Source organism: Zeugodacus cucurbitae, chromosome 4 (genome assembly GCF_028554725.1).
Source record: "Zeugodacus cucurbitae isolate PBARC_wt_2022May chromosome 4, idZeuCucr1.2, whole genome shotgun sequence".
In the NCBI taxonomy this organism is placed as follows: domain Eukaryota; kingdom Metazoa; phylum Arthropoda; class Insecta; order Diptera; family Tephritidae; genus Zeugodacus; species Zeugodacus cucurbitae.
The window spans coordinates 12,232,316-12,248,266 of NC_071669.1; the positions used below are offsets into that span (position 1 = coordinate 12,232,316).

A 15,951-nucleotide genomic window follows, 5' to 3' on the forward strand; every position below is an offset into this window, starting at 1 on the left:
AATATATTTAAATTATTTTACTTTCGTTAAGTTTAGCTAATACGCAAACCGTTTACCTCTCTTTCATTCTCTAACATTCCCTCATTTCACATTAATTCGTCTTTTCTGCAATTTTTTTCCAACTTTTGACAGCTTTAAATTTAGTCTGACATTCGCATTTCATTAGTCTCAAGATGGCGATAAAATCGAAATCTTCTGTGTATTTTTCGCAAATTTAAATTTTGTTATTTATGTTCAAAAACACGTAAAAAGCGCATATAAATACGTAAATATTGTTAATAAGTTGACTGGAAAACAATTAAAACACCAAAGGCGTGGAAAAAGTGGCCTTGGAAGACGCTACAGTGCAGCCAAATATACAGTCGCAGCAGAGCTGAATGCTCAAGTTGGCAAACGCTATGCAGACGAAGCTACATTAGCAGTACGGGGGAATTGTAACGGAAGACAATTTTTTAGTGCAAATTCAGAATAAAATAATTTATAGAGTCCTCGTTGTAATATTCTGCATTGAAGCATCTCAAATAAAGTTTATTGAGTGAGTGGGCGTGACGGTGGAAAAATATACAGTTTGGATGAAGAATTTTTCCCGGTACCTTGTATTCTTATACCGATGAAGTGGTGATTCCACCTTTTTTAATATAAAAGTCAGCATGATGAACAATTATAGCAACATGATGATGGGCGATCAATTTCGCAAAATGGATAGTACAACATATTCGCCGAAGTCTTCACCACATGGTGGTCGTTCACCTGTGGTATCACGACAGGATTCATCGGGCACACTTAAGACTACAATATCACTTGGCAAAACGCCAACGATAATACAGACAGGACCATTTTACTTATGGAAAGAACCACCAGGTGAGTGCTAACTACAATAAGTGGTGTTAGAAACATGGCAATATCGTTTGTGGAATCCTAATGAGAATATTTAAATTTTATTTTCTTTTTTAGGCAAAGGCGAATTGACGGGTGATAAAGACTTAATGACCGAATATGGTTTGCATCACACACTAACTAAGTTTAAGGACAAAAAAGTTAAGGAGTCGTTAGCGTCGTTTCTACCCAATTTACCTGGCATTTACGACACCTCAAGCAATCTGGTGCGTACTTAGATTTGCATAAAAAAAATTTTGTAATTTAGATGTGAATATGTAATGTAAATTGCAGGAAAACAGCACACTGCGTAGTGTTATTGAAAAACCGCCAATTGGAGGCAAGGAACTGGTGCCATTAACTGCCGTACAATTAGCTGGTTTCCGCCTGCATCCCGGACCTGTGCGTATATTAAACACAAACAACAAATTTTTTCAAATATTTGACGTTGTTTTTTTTTCTTTCTTCTTAGCTACCTGAACAGTATCGTGCGCTGAATACGACGCCTGCACGTAAACACAAAAATAAGCATAAAAAGCACAAACACAAAGACGGCGCTGTGCCACAAGAAACATCACTCATGGGTAAGAACTGCAATGCTACTTCATTAAAATCATTAAAACAACACACGTTTAACCAATATCACTTTCGTATAGATTCTGCTGGACTGGAGACCTACGAGCGTAAACATAAAAAACAAAAACGTCATGAAGATGATAAAGAGCGTAAGAAGCGGAAAAAAGAGAAGAAACGTAAAAAGAAAAGTCACAGTCCAGAGCCCTCTGCAGCAGGTTCCGTGACAGGTGGCAGTGGTGGTGGTGGCAGCGGTCCGAATGTCGGTGTGAGTGGGGGCAGTGTGGGTGGTAGTGTTACAATGGGTGGCATGCCACCGATGGTTGGTAGTGGCGGTAATGCGGGCACAGTTGGGGGCGGTGTAAATGTTATGCCCGGCACAGTTGCAGCAATGCAACAGCCAGTGCAACAACAACAAATGACACCGGCGCCAATGCTAAATGACATGGGTACGATATCACAGCAACTAATGCTGTAGGGATGAGACACAATGCACTGTGTGCGCAGTGCAAACAGTGAATGTGGCAAACAAAGAGAGAGTGTAATGAAAATGTGAATCAAAAAGTAAGCAAAATACATGCGTTGTCGCGCTGAAACTTAATATTTGCAAGTTAAAAAAAAAACACAAAAACACATTTTGTATCCTCACACAATTAGCAAACTAAAATATAAACAACAACAACAAAAAACTCAGCAAATGTTTATTTTGCAATTTGCAATTTTCTTACGAAGATTTAGCAGCTGTAACTTAATGTTTAGTTTAATTTTAATTTAATTTTGGTTTTTCAATATACACTTTCCAATTCAAATAATTTATTCGAAACAAAAACGAAAAAAAGAGTTGTGTACACAAACAAACAGCTAGTAAATATATATATTTTTTTTATTTAAAAAAATGTAAACGCGTAATTAGTGTAGTGCAGTGCGTAATTAGCCATGGATGTGTGTTTGAGCAAGCTTTAACTATGAATTCCAAGTAATATTGAAAGTCTAAATTTATAAAATAAAGTTGAAATTTTGCAATTTTTTTAATTCAAATGCGTTGTTCATCCCAATCTCAGATATAATTTAGGCAGAGAATGCATTAAAACACATTATCGATAATAAAATTGTTTTATTATAAAAAATTATATCGAACGATATCGAAAAATTGTACATCCATAGTTAAATTAAAAATCAAGCATCTGCTAGACAATTTTTTTTAACAAATGCTTTCTAAATTTGGAAAGATAATTAACAAAGCATTAAAACCACCATTGTGTCAAGAGCGCTGCACAGCAGCACTATTGGGCCAAAACTTTACATATGAAATTGAAAAAACGTTATACATACATATATAAATATTTACAAAACATTTTAATTAAAATTACCAATTAGTTTATTTTAATTTAGTTTAGTATAAAGTGACGTTCTTCTTTTTAGGGAGTTTAATAACAAAAACAAAATTATAATACTTTAGCAATTAATATGAGTAACTAAGTGCATAAAAAGTAAATAAAAATGTATGAAAGTAACATTAGTGACGAAAAATTAAAATAAAAGTAAACAAATGAAGTTACAAACACAACAAAAAAATGGTGCAATATTTTTGAAATTTAAATTTTTTTTTGTATTTATATGTGTAATAATTTTATCATTTAAATTTTAAAAATTATGAGTTTTCTAATACGTTTCGCTGAACTTGTGGGCCAACTAAAAATATATCAAAATTTACATTTTGTCACAAGCAACTGCTTCTCAAGACCAACTGAGAGCACAGCTAAGAAAACAACCAGAAAACATTGCACAAACCTATTGCTGCAACCAGCAACGAACGTGCGCGCTTGGTTAAACTCATTCAATACGTTCATAGCAGATGGCGAAGGTATAATACGAATAATTATATAAATCAAACTAAAATTTACCAACAGGCGTGCTCTGGATCTACGATAAACCAATACCGGGTGCCATTGAGGCTTTGAACCGTTTGAAAGCATGCGGCAAGCAAATCTATGTTTGTACCAATAATTCCACGCAAACTCGACAACAACACACTTTTAAAGCAGAACGATTGGGCCTGAATATACGTGAGAATGAGTTGCTTTGTACGGCGCATGCAACAGCGCAATATTTAAAAAAATTGGATTTCCTGCAATACGCTTATGTTATTGGCGCTGAAGCGCTCACCACCGAATTAGATGCGGCTGGCATTGTTTTACATAACGAAAGTGGGCCAGATATTATGTCTGAAACTGTTGAGAAGTACGCTGCACAATTCCGTAAGGAACCGCATGTGGGTGCAGTTATTGTGGGTTATGACAAACACTTCAGCTTTCCCAAGTTGGCTAAAGCGGTGACTTATTTGAAAAATGCGGATTGCTTATTCCTTGCTACCAATATGGATGCAGGTTCACATACAGCTGAAATGGTCATACCGGGCACGGGTAGTTTTGTCACTGCTATTGACTATTGTACGGAGCGTAAAGCGACCGTTATTGGCAAACCAAGTGTACATATGTGTGCGCAGCATATACAAAATGGACTTATTGAGCCAGCAAAAACACTTATGATTGGCGATAAGTATGTGCTAGTCTCATTTGTTTTGTCTAACTTTATGCATTTTTTAATTCAAATGCTTTTAGCTACGAAACGGATATGCCATTTGGTCACAATCTTGGTTTTCACACACTGCTAGTTGGCACTGGTACACATACGTGGAGTGATGTGTTGTACTTGCAGAAATTGAATGGCAATTTAGTTAAGCATTGTATGCCAGATGCATATATACCGAAATTGGCCGATTTAAATTACTTCCTGCCCCGCTAAAATGGTAATCGTACAGTTGTTTAAGAATAATCGTTAAAAATTAGTTTTCATCGATTAACGATTACAATTATTTATAGCCAATTTGTCAAATTATTTGTTTAGCGAAAGCTGGAAAGGCGACAGCGATGAAAATTTATAAATCAAACAAAACGCAATGTCATGCACAGAGAGCAGAGCGCTGTTAAATTTTTGGTGTAGTATGCGTCACTGTGATTAATTATTGTATATTGTATATTGTATATTTTTATTTAAATTAAAATTTATGTTTTTTTTAATAATAATAAAACAAATTTCCCTTTTCACTTTATTATAATACGAAACATATCAAATTCGGAGATAATTAATCGCAAATATTTCCACAGTTTTCTACTCTCTTTTCTTTAAATGTCAATGACAGAGAATGCATAAATCAGCTGTTACAAAAACACCAAATACAGTTGAAAAGCAATGATAAAAAAGTAACAACAAAATAAGTGTAATTTATTGCATTCTGCTGATTTTGCATTTCTTTGAATCAGAAATGAATTTTAGATGCTCTCTGCGAATTATAACAGAATGAGAAAACAAAAAGGCATGAAGTGAGTGCTCAAGTGAAATTTGATGAATGGAGCAAAGGCAATTGGAAAAGCTGAAAATGCAAACGTCAAAGTCAAACAGATAAGCGGAAAATTAAAGAGCAAACGTTTTGTTATCACTGCCAGCGGGAGGTGTGCTGGATTCGTGGGTACTTATGCTATTTAGTGAACAATTCAAGTGCAACTGAGAACAAAAATCAAATAGTATACACAGCTTGGAATAGAGCGGCAAACAGCAAGCGTAAAATACAAAAAAAAAGTTCAAGTATCTGCTGTACAAGCAAAGCTCGCGCTGAAGTGGTCACAATTGTTGAAAATCGATAAGCGGTTTCGTCAAGGCAACGCACGTGTTGGGGAGCCAGACACTCGACGTACATTGTCATACACATATATATAGTATATTAGAGATAAATAGTATATAATTGTAGCTACGGCAGGCGTGAGAGAGTGCCAACAAACGGCTGATTGCCTGACTCACCCAACATTTGGAAACCGAAAAGCGCCACTTTTGCCATTGTGTGCTCTGCCAAATGCTTTTGTTGCGCTCTGCTATACTTCAAACATGATCGTGAAGGGCAAAAGAGCAAAATAAAACGAGAATTTATATGCGATTTTTGCTCACATCAAGAAAAAACTAAAGCATGAATTTTGTTCTGCCTCCTAATAGAAATTGTTTGCGGCCGTTTTAGTGGTGGTATTGAATGTGGCGACAGCAGTAGCGGTGTAGTATTGGCAACCAATAAAACAGTCAACGCAGTGGATTCTACGCCTTTGGTTGTGTGCATTTAAAACGGTGTTACACCACGCAAAGCGGATAATTATACGCTAGCTAAACGACGCTGCTGTCAGCAATACGGGTAACAAAGGTTCTAGCGTACTTAGTAACCACTATAAGAAGATGTATAAACAAACTTGTACGAATCTGCTAGAGCAGCCACCGGAAAAGGTCAGAGAGTGGCTGAACGGTTTCGACGCTGTCATCACAGATTGCGATGGTAAGTGTATTCAGTGCATACAAATCGTAAAGCGGTACAGAGTAAAGTGCAAAAAGTTTTGACCTTAAAGGTCACTTGGTTATGTGTTACTCATTTTCAATGTGTGATAAGTTTTTTACTGTGGTCAGTATGGTTTTGCGTTTGTTGCTTATAAACAATGAGGCAACATTGCGTAATTCGTATACATAGCGGGTTTCTATATACTTTTTATTTTATAATGTATGCTGCGGAAATTTTCGCGTGCGATTTGATGACGTACAATTCATTCATACGCGTCAAGTGTGTGATATGTGAAATGAAACTAAATGTGTGTGTATGTACATATGTACTATCTGCACTGTGTATAATGTGGTCAAGGTGTCTATTAGGACATTGACAATGTCACGGCTAACTCTGTCTGAATGACAGTAGGTATCTGGAACTAATAGTAGGTTTGTTTGTGTATATGTATACATACATAAGTGTAATTTATTGCATTATGCTGACTCCATAACAAATGGCTTGCACAAGAGCGTTACAGTAGTGATGACTGGGCATTATTTACATATGCATTTTTAAAAATTACTTTTCATATTTAAACGCCTCAATAACTTAATTGTTATTAAATGTTGTTTGATAATCCCTTTAATAGTAGTAATGTTTATTAAATCGGTACAATAATAATTTTAGTTCTTTTATTTCTTAAATTTTGGCATACATATAGTACATAATGTATTATGGAGGTTGGACTGACTACTCTAACTTTTTGGTATAAATTCTGGTTGTATATAGACTGCTTGTCTAGCAAACTTGCTTCCTTCCGCTATAGTTACATTTTACTATACTTTAAATTTTCCTTGAGTTTTCTTCAGCTTTTATTTTACTAATTCCATTTGCAACTTTCTCCCAACTAGGCGTCCTCTGGGTTTACAGCAATGTCATCGAAGGTGCTGTGGATGCAATGAATCAGTTTAAAACGATCGGTAAAAAGATATTCTTTTGCACCAATAACTCGACAAAAACACGCCAACAATTGCTGGAGAAATCGCACAGCATGGGCTTTGATATCACTGCGGATGGTATGATCTCGTCAGCGCATTCGACTGCTGCATACTTGAAGGCGCGCAATTTCCAGAAGAAAGTCTATGTGATAGGCGCCGGCGGTATAACGGGCGAACTGGATGCTGTGGGCATTAAGCATAGCGATGTTGGTCCCGATGTAATGAACAGCACATTGGCTGATTATTTGGCGACCAGCTTTAGCAAAGATCCCGAAATTGGCGCTGTGGTTGTGGGTTTTGATGAACATTTTAGTTTTTGCAAAATGATCAAAGCCGCTTCGTATCTGGACAATCCGGAGTGTTTATTCATTGCGACAAATACGGATGAACGTTTCCCCATGCCCGGTATGGTGATACCCGGTTCGGGTAGTTTTGTGCGCGCTGTGCAGACATGCGCGGAGCGTGAACCGTTTGTAATTGGCAAACCGAATCCAAGCATTTGTGAGTGGTTGATCAATGAGGGTACAATCGATCCGGCGCGCACACTAATGATTGGTGATCGGTGAGTGTTGGTTGTAGTGCATATGTTATGTGTGTTGTTTTTGTTAATGTTGTGCTGTTTTTATTTGATTTTAGTTGCAACACCGATATATTGTTGGGCTACAATTGTGGTTTCCAAACGCTACTCGTCGGCACTGGCATACACAAGTTGAACGATGTGGAGGCGTGGAAGCAATCCGATGATCCCGAACAGAAGAAACTCATACCCGATGTATTTTTACCCAAATTGGGTGATTTGCTGCCATTTATGTAGTGTTACTTTTACGTAACAGTAAATATGAACAAACAATAACAACAAGCACTTAACGAAAGCAAAGAAAAAACTAAAACTAAAACTGAAAACCGAAGCAGATACACACAACATTGCTACAAATATTTATTATACTTTACCTTTATTTGGTATTATAATTAGTAAATTTTCTTTTAGTATAATAACAACAACAACAACAATTTTAGCTAACATTAACTTATATAGTATATGCTAACCAACTTTTAATACATTTATATGTACACACAACTTATTTTAATTATAATTGTGAATTGCTGTTTTTTTGCATTGCATTGCTGTCCGAGACAATGTTCTTTTTTGTACAAAATAGTGTTATGGAAGGTCAACTGTGAAAAAAACGTGAATAAAAACTACAAAGTTAAAAATAATAACAAGTTTTATAAAATAACAAGTTCTTACAAATAAACGCAAAAAAACAGGTATTATTTCATGTGATCTGCGCTTATCATAATCAAAATCAAAAAGGGTTAAAGGGCCATCATAGCAACAGCCTGCAATGCGCTGAACAAAATTCGCTTGCAAAAACCGCTAGAGGCGCAGAGTCGCTTGAGACATAAAAGCCGTTGCAAGTTCTAGGTAAGCGCGTATGCGACTAGTGAATACTCGTAACAAGAATCAAGTATGTATCAAGGAAATTGTGTAAATCTGTTGGAACAGCCTTTGGAGCAGGTGCGTCAATGGCTGAACAGTTTTGATACCATCATTAGCGATTGTGATGGTGAGTACAGCTACTTTACAATATTTTCATAAAATGAGAATACAAAAAAATTATAATTTCAAACATCCTTTCCACTCTAGGTGTCATTTGGCTGGGCGACAATGTGATTGAGGGCGCTGTGGCGACTATGCGCCAACTCAAACGTTTGGGCAAGCAAATTTATCTCTGCACAAATAATTCCACGCGTACGCGTCAACAGCTGTACGAGAAGGCGCACAACATGGGTTTTGACATTAGCGCCGATCATATTATATCCTCCTCGTATGCCACGGCCGCCTACTTGAAAGCGCGTAACTTCCAGCGCAAAGTGTATGTTATCGGCACGGCTGGCATAACGGACGAATTGCAAGCGGTGGGCATTAAGCACACGGAAGTGGGTCCTGATGTTATGTCTGGTAGACTCACAGCATATATACAATCCGGTTTGCGTAAGGAGTCGGATATTGGCGCTGTCGTGGTTGGTTTCGATGTGCACTTCAGTTTTTGTAAAATGATTAAGGCTTCCGTGTATCTATCGGATCCAAAGTGTTTATTCATCGCTACGAATATGGATGAACGCTTCCCCATAACTGGCATGGTGATACCCGATGCGGGTAGCATTGTGCGCACTGTGCAAACATGTACGGCGCGCGAGCCGATTGTGATTGGCAAACCGAATCGCAGTATTTGTGAGTGGTTAATCAAGAATGGCAGCATTAAGCCGGCGCGTACGCTTATGATTGGCGATTGGTGAGTTGGATTTTTGTGGAGAATTTGTATGCTATTAAATTACTAATTTTGTATAATTTTTCGAATTCGAGTTTTATTAGAATTTCTAATTTTTTATATGTTTTTTTAATTTTTAGTATTTTTTATTTTTGTTTTATTTTTTATAATTTCACTAAAATTTTAATTTTTTTGTGGAAAATTTGTTTAGTAAAACTAAATTCTAATTTTGTTTAATTTTTCGAATTCGAATTTTATTAGAATTATTAGAATTATTTTATTAGAATTTTTTTAATTTTGTATATTTTTTTTTAATTTTTAGTTGTGGCAGCGATATAGTTTTGGGTCATAATTGTGGTTTCAAAACCTTGCTGGTCGGCACTGGCGTTAATCAGTTGAGTGATGTGCATATTTGGCAGAAATCAAGTGATCCGGAGCATAAAAAACTCATACCTGATGTTTATTTGCCGAGACTCGCCGATCTGTTGGCGCTTATTTAAACGCAATTGGATGACAAAATTGAGGTTAAATAAGAAATATTCATATAAAGAATATAATAGACAATTTTATATTAAAACAATTTTTGTTTATGCATTTATATTTATGTAAATAATTTTATGAGCATTTATTATCAGTTATTTTGATATTTTTCAATATTTTGAGGTTATGTATATTTTTTATTATGTTAAAAATTATATATTTTAGCTATTAATATTTTTTTTTTAATTTATATATACATATATTGAGAGAAAAAATAATTTTTTTTTATTGTTGTTGAACAACTAACTATAAATAGTGTTTTGGAATGTGGCTGGCTTCACATTCCTTAAACAAAAACGTGCAAATAACACATGATTATCGCGTTTTTAATTTGTATATAATATGTATGTATGTATGTATATATTCAAGAATAAATTAATAAATACTAATGAAAACACGATCTGATAATAATACTTTAGGGCGGGAAACAAGTAGAAAATAATATTTATATATGCCTGTATATATAAATTTGGGTGTATATATAAATAATATTACTAACAAAACAAAATATTATTTAAAAAAAATATAATTTAACAAAATATTTTGCACATGAAGTTCTATTTTTGTACTCTCCAGTCTCCACATATGTACATATGTTATTTCAATAAAATAATAAAAATAAATATGTAAATATGTATATTAAGCAAAATTTATTATTGTTGATTGATTTCTACAACTATTTATTAGTCAGAAATTCAATTTTAATAAAAAAATTTCTGTTTGTACGTGCAGTTGATTACATCAAAATATTACTGAGCAATTAATCATTAGTAGCAACGGTAAACAAAATAATATATTATATAAGATAACCCCATAGGGTTTGGAAATTAAAAAAATCGTTACTTTGTTTCAATTACCCTTAGGAATTTTCCTATAAAAACAAGCAGTGGGGGGCGTTGCATTAGAAAACTGATAGCAGGTTGTCAATCACTTTATCGCGACAAAATTTATTGACGTTTATACATATGAACATACACAAATACATATGCATATTTATTGCAACAATAAAATTTACTTTTACTTATGCAAATCTACTGATGTCTGCTGCGATAGCAAATATTTACGAAAATATATATACAGTTATTTAGCTGCAAAACAATATTTTCTACAATACTGACTCATAATCTGACTATGTAAATAAATATAACGGCGTCTAACGGCGTGAAATTGTTTATTCCAATGTCGGCTGCAGCTTATCACGGCGGCATGACGACTGCTTTGTATTATTTAGCGCCAATATTCTGGAATGGTACGTTGTCTCTGACGGTTTTTAATCAAATTGAGCCGCTAGGAAACAATTATCAGGATTTAGAACTTACTTCTGAAGACATTAATTCATAAAGAAGATCTTAAGATGCAAGACTTTTGTTGGAGCTGTTGTTTTAGTGATAAAAAGTATTTCCCAAATAATTTCGAGGAATACCGCCGAGTTTATCGGCTTCATTGGGATCCCGGTTCATTCCGTTTATACACAGCATATTGTCATGGGCACGGTGGTGAACTGATAAAGAATGCATTACTGTCATATGCATCGACCACAGTCTTTACAGTCCTCCAGAATTATCGGAAATCACTCAGAGAGCGCAAAAAAATATTCTCTTTAAGTAATTTCACAATTTACGGTTAGTCTCATACGGTAGTCTCATGGAAATATGTGGGAGCACCGTTGTCCTATTATGGTTTATTTCTGGACATGGAGGCCTCTGCTGAGCTGTCATTAGCACTGGTCAGTCATTAGCATATGTCACAGTCGCCAGATCCTTCTGACCTAAAGTGAATCGCAGAAGGTCTACCGAGCTCTACGCCCTCAGTAAAGGTTACCTCTCCTTAGTCGTAGGGGATCTAACTGGTCATGGTCCCATCGGGATTCACGCTGTAAGGTTAAAAATCTTACCGGATATAGAATCTGAATGGAGGAGGTCAAGGCGGGATCATCTCATCACTTTATTTTGGAATATCAAGATAAAGATTGCGAGATCAAGATAAAGATTTGTCGGATCTAATTTTTTACGAGATAGTATAGCGGATATAGTCGTGAAAAATCTCTGTCGATTTGAAGTAGGTTCAGGATACTTTCCGGATCCTAATACATAAACAAGGGAGAGGTTCCTGGCTTCACAAAGGACTGTCTTTCATAATCTCCGTGTGTTTCTCTCTGGGGAACAGCCTTACAACCTAACCTAACCTAACCTAAAGTCATACTGTATGAATTACAACCGAAATATAGTAATATCTTTTCCGGTTTAAACATCATGGTAGACTAAAAACTGAAACTTGACCTTTCATATAAAGTCAATAAAACTCTCACCAATCTTCTTCTCGAGAGAGAGTGAGCGAGATCACTAACAGTTTTCCAGATAAAGAGCTCGACTGGTCTCGTTAAACCAGAATAATACGAAGGCAAATCTGTTCTAGATTTCTAGATATAGGATATATAGACTAGACATATTTGAAGGTAACGTGTTCCGTATGACACTAAAACCAACTTCATAAACTCGTCTTTTTTTCTTATAGTCCATTCCGTCCAAACGATTGGTACCTTGAATCTTCCGTTACATTATATTGATTACAATAGACCCATAAATAGAGTCAATGTAACCGCTCCAGCTACCTTAATTGTAGAATCTCAGATGCTATGAATAGCCGGGACAGCTTCAAGTAGTGTTCAAACCCAAAATACAATATTAGTCTTTATGTAAGAGCTTTGGACTACGGATTAACTCCAAATACGAAGTGATCTAGACGTGTTTCCAGAACTATTATACACTCTCTATATATAACAAAGTGTCTTTAATATAGATAACAAAAAAAAATTCAAGATATCTATCAGTGACTCCCAACTGTTTTTGTACTATTGCTCACTACATACAATCCAGAATGAGAAAAGGAACAAGAGATTACGACAGTAAATCGAAAATTTTCATTATCTAGTTATGATTATGTGCTTTAGAGGTCCATTGACAGAATATACTTACTTTCAGACTTGTATACTAAAGAAGAGAGCGGTAGGTCGCTGTACTTTGTATTCAAAAAGTCACACCAGTTACACTTTGACTCTCTTCGATTAGTTATCATTTCTTTTGTAACCGCTGCAGATACTATACTAACATTTGGGGCATATAACTCAAAGCGTGTGTCAGGGGCATAGTGGATTGTTGGAAGTAAAGCAACTGCGAAAATTTAGTTTATTTGAAATTTATTTAAAGTAATTGAAGAATTGCTAAAATTTTAAGAAATGAACCAGAAGAAACCTACAAATTTGTCAGAGCTAACAAAAGCCGAAATTGCTAAGTGGCTGAACAGCTTCGATACGGTGCTCACGGATTGCGATGGTGAGTGATGATGGCACAACTTTTTGTTTATTTAATTATTTGCACAACGCATACGAAAAAGCATGCGATAGTAAAAGTGCTGAGCGACGAAGAAGTGCTGAGTAAACGAGAGCTTTTTCTTTCTGTATACGCTACTTGCTCTACACGCTCTTTGGCAAGCCAAAATGCTGTGGCGCTTTTGATCGCTTTTAGCTTTTACTTATTGAAAATGTACTCCAACTCACATAGGTGTGCTGTGGCATGAAGGTGTCGCCATAGACGGTGTACCCGAAGCTATTACGTTACTGAAATCGCTCGGCAAGGAGGTGTACTTTGTTACCAATAATGGCATCAAAACGGGTCGTGAAATCTGGAAGAGAGCTACGTCGTGCGGTTATGAGATAGATGAAAGCCGCATTATAGCACCCATACAAGCGATTGCTGAGTATCTGCAGGCGCGTAATTTCACGAAGAAAGTCTATATTATAGGCGCCGAAGCCATACGTAATGGCCTGGCTGCAGCGGGTATTGAAAGTTTCGGTCCAGGTCCCGAAGTGCTACAGGGCAAATTAAATGACTTTATTGCGCAGCAGGTGGCCACACAAGCAGCCGATGATGTGGGCGCTGTTGTTGTCGGCTTCGATGAGCATTTCACTTTCGCTAAAATGTTGAAAGCCTCCAATTATATATGCTCGAATCCGGACTGCCTCTTCATGACTACCAATCTGGATACGGTGCATCGTTATCCCGAATACCGCATACCTGGTACTGGTGCGCTACTGGCCGCTTTGGAGACTTGTGTGGAACGTAAAGCGCTGCAGTTCGGCAAACCGAATCCGGAAATTTGTCAGGAACTAATCAAGTCGGGGAAAGTGGTACCGGCGCGTACACTCATGATTGGAGATGTGTAAGTTGAGACTTGGTAATAGTGCAAGAAAAAGTAATAATTCAAATGTTTTCTCTACAGCTGTAAAGTCGACGTTTTGTTTGGCTACAATTGCGGTTTCCAAACGTTACTTGTGGGCACAGGCCATAATAGTATATATGAATTGAATGAAGTGCTGCAGAATCCCATTGAAAACCCAGCTTTCATACCAGATTACTTCGTGCCTTCATTGGGTGATATAACGAAGCTTATTTAAGACTACTGATCGGCACCATGTATGAATGTTTTTGGGGTTGGAGCTGTTTTTAAATTGTTACTTTATAAAACTAGAGCCTGTACTAGACATTTGGAAGAGCTTCTAATCATTGAGAGCTTCTATCACTGGAAAGTTACCCCAATTTCTCTTACTCCTACAATTTTTTCTATGGCTTCCGTTGCAATAATCCCTCTTATGACTATATAATAAAGACTTTCTTTACTATCTAAGCGAAATATACAAATAAATACAATTGTAATAGATTAAACGAATAATTGTGTTTGCGTTTAGAAAATATTTGGCTCAAAAACCTAATTTTTTTTCTTTTTAATGCATATATATCATATATTAATTATAACTGTATCTAACTTTAGATTTATTTTACTATAACATTGAAAGTACACCCTCTAATTCCCATACACACTCATCTCTCTCACTCTCTTGTCGTTAATTTGCTAAAATTGTCTTGAAATACTACAAAGTCTTCCAAACTATGTACAATATATGTATAGTGGACATTACCCCACAGAACAGACAGCTCCTAGGCATTCAAACTTTAATTACAGTAAACTTTATTATACAGTGGTACCTCGACATAATTCGTTCCGCAACCTTGCTCGTATCTTGAACTACTCATATCTCGAATCAAATTTCCCTATACAAAACAATTAAACTACCATTAATCCGTTCCAATCTCCAAAATGTCACCCCAGTTATTTTTGTTACGTGGTTTTGAATAATAAAAACGTATTTATAGATATCAAATATTTATTACACAAAAACAAAAAAGAGAATGTAAAGAAATAAATTAGATATCCTCACTGGTCTTCGCCTTTTTCGCTACACTTTTCTCGCTTTCACCTGTAGGCCGTTTAGAAAAAAACATGTCCAAGGAGGTTTGTATCTTCCTCCCTCTCGGAATGTTCCGGAAATGAGTTAGGCAAGTGTCATTAAAAAGATGAAATGCTCGACCTGTTGCAACTTTTTCTGGGTGTTTTTTTCCTACGAACTGTGAAACTCTCTCCCACATTCCTAAGATCTCCTTTATCTCACTTGTAGAAATAACCTCCTCCTCTGACTCTTCAAACCCAATTTCTTGCATAACCTCAGTATGCTGCAGTGACTGTAACTCTTGTATCGCCTCAGTCGTCAGTTCCTGGGTGTGCTCCTCGATGAGTTCGTTCACGTCTCTCTCTACCACCTCTAGACCCATGGATTTCCCCAGAGATACAATCTCCTCCTCTACTGAAACACCGGGTTCCAATTCTTCATAGATCCTTTCAGCTACAGCTTCAGGCCACAGCTTTTTCCATGCAGAGGTCAAGGTCCTCGTTGTAACTCCCAATCAGGCCTGATCGATAATTTGTAGGGAAATCTCTATATTAAAGTGGTTCTGCCAGAACTCTCGAAGGGTGAGGTTTGTGTTCACCGTCACTTCAAAGCAGCGCCGAAATAGATGCTTGGTGTATAGTTTTTTAAAATTAGAAATCACCTGCTGATCCATGGGCTGCAGGATAGAGAGTTCTCGAAAAACTCGTATGTTGGGGCACTCGTATGTCGAGGTACGACTGTATTTTGTTTATTTAAAACTAATATTTACATTGTACCGCTTGAGATTATAATAAATTAATGTTATTGCTCTACTACTACTCAACATACTCGAGTGTTATTCATTACAAAAAAGTAACGAAGGGCTAAGTTCGGGTGTAACCGAACATATAAGTGTATACTCTCGCAATTTATTGATGAAATTTTACTCAGATAATAGACAATTTGACCTATATATTCGACATAAAGTCCACGAGAATAACGAAAATATCACTTATGTTATATGAGGGCTGAGGTAATTTCTGAACCGATTTCACTCATTTTCACCACCAA

General features: G+C 36.2%; 4 protein-coding genes across 7 annotated transcripts; all 4 read left to right on the forward strand.

Annotated features, from left to right (window-relative positions):
* Positions 1-133: 133 nt before the first annotated feature.
* Positions 134-2,299, forward strand: LOC105210019 (mediator of RNA polymerase II transcription subunit 19). Its single transcript, XM_011180736.3, has 5 exons — positions 134-861; positions 955-1,103; positions 1,171-1,278; positions 1,349-1,460; positions 1,533-2,299. The coding sequence occupies exons 1-5, from the start codon at positions 651-653 to the stop codon at positions 1,925-1,927; spliced, it is 975 nt and encodes a 324-aa protein (XP_011179038.1). The 5' UTR covers positions 134-650; the 3' UTR covers positions 1,928-2,299.
* Positions 2,300-2,492: 193 nt separating this feature from the next.
* Positions 2,493-8,028, forward strand: LOC105210183 (glycerol-3-phosphate phosphatase). 4 transcript variants are annotated; one of them, XR_008471080.1, is made up of 6 exons: positions 2,493-3,313; positions 3,360-4,008; positions 4,071-4,258; positions 4,332-4,978; positions 5,035-5,200; positions 5,258-5,750. XR_008471080.1 is itself a non-coding variant. In XM_011180988.3 (4 exons), the coding sequence occupies exons 2-4, from the start codon at positions 5,728-5,730 to the stop codon at positions 7,616-7,618; spliced, it is 924 nt and encodes a 307-aa protein (XP_011179290.1). In that variant the 5' UTR covers positions 4,791-4,978; positions 5,497-5,727; the 3' UTR covers positions 7,619-8,028. The 4 variants fall into 4 exon arrangements, 1 of the variants encoding a protein (XP_011179290.1); XR_008471079.1 differs by having other exon boundaries at positions 4,332-4,712; positions 4,773-4,978; positions 5,035-5,750; XR_008471078.1 differs by having other exon boundaries at positions 5,035-5,750.
* A 146-nt stretch (positions 8,029-8,174) lies between these two features.
* Pgp_2 (glycerol-3-phosphate phosphatase) lies at positions 8,175-9,657 on the forward strand. Its single transcript, XM_011180977.3, has 3 exons — positions 8,175-8,372; positions 8,453-9,101; positions 9,400-9,657. The coding sequence occupies exons 1-3, from the start codon at positions 8,276-8,278 to the stop codon at positions 9,575-9,577; spliced, it is 924 nt and encodes a 307-aa protein (XP_011179279.1). The 5' UTR covers positions 8,175-8,275; the 3' UTR covers positions 9,578-9,657.
* Positions 9,658-12,599: 2,942 nt separating this feature from the next.
* Positions 12,600-14,345, forward strand: LOC105210151 (glycerol-3-phosphate phosphatase). Its single transcript, XM_011180959.3, has 3 exons — positions 12,600-12,949; positions 13,178-13,835; positions 13,896-14,345. The coding sequence occupies exons 1-3, from the start codon at positions 12,853-12,855 to the stop codon at positions 14,068-14,070; spliced, it is 930 nt and encodes a 309-aa protein (XP_011179261.1). The 5' UTR covers positions 12,600-12,852; the 3' UTR covers positions 14,071-14,345.
* Positions 14,346-15,951: the final 1,606 nt, after the last annotated feature.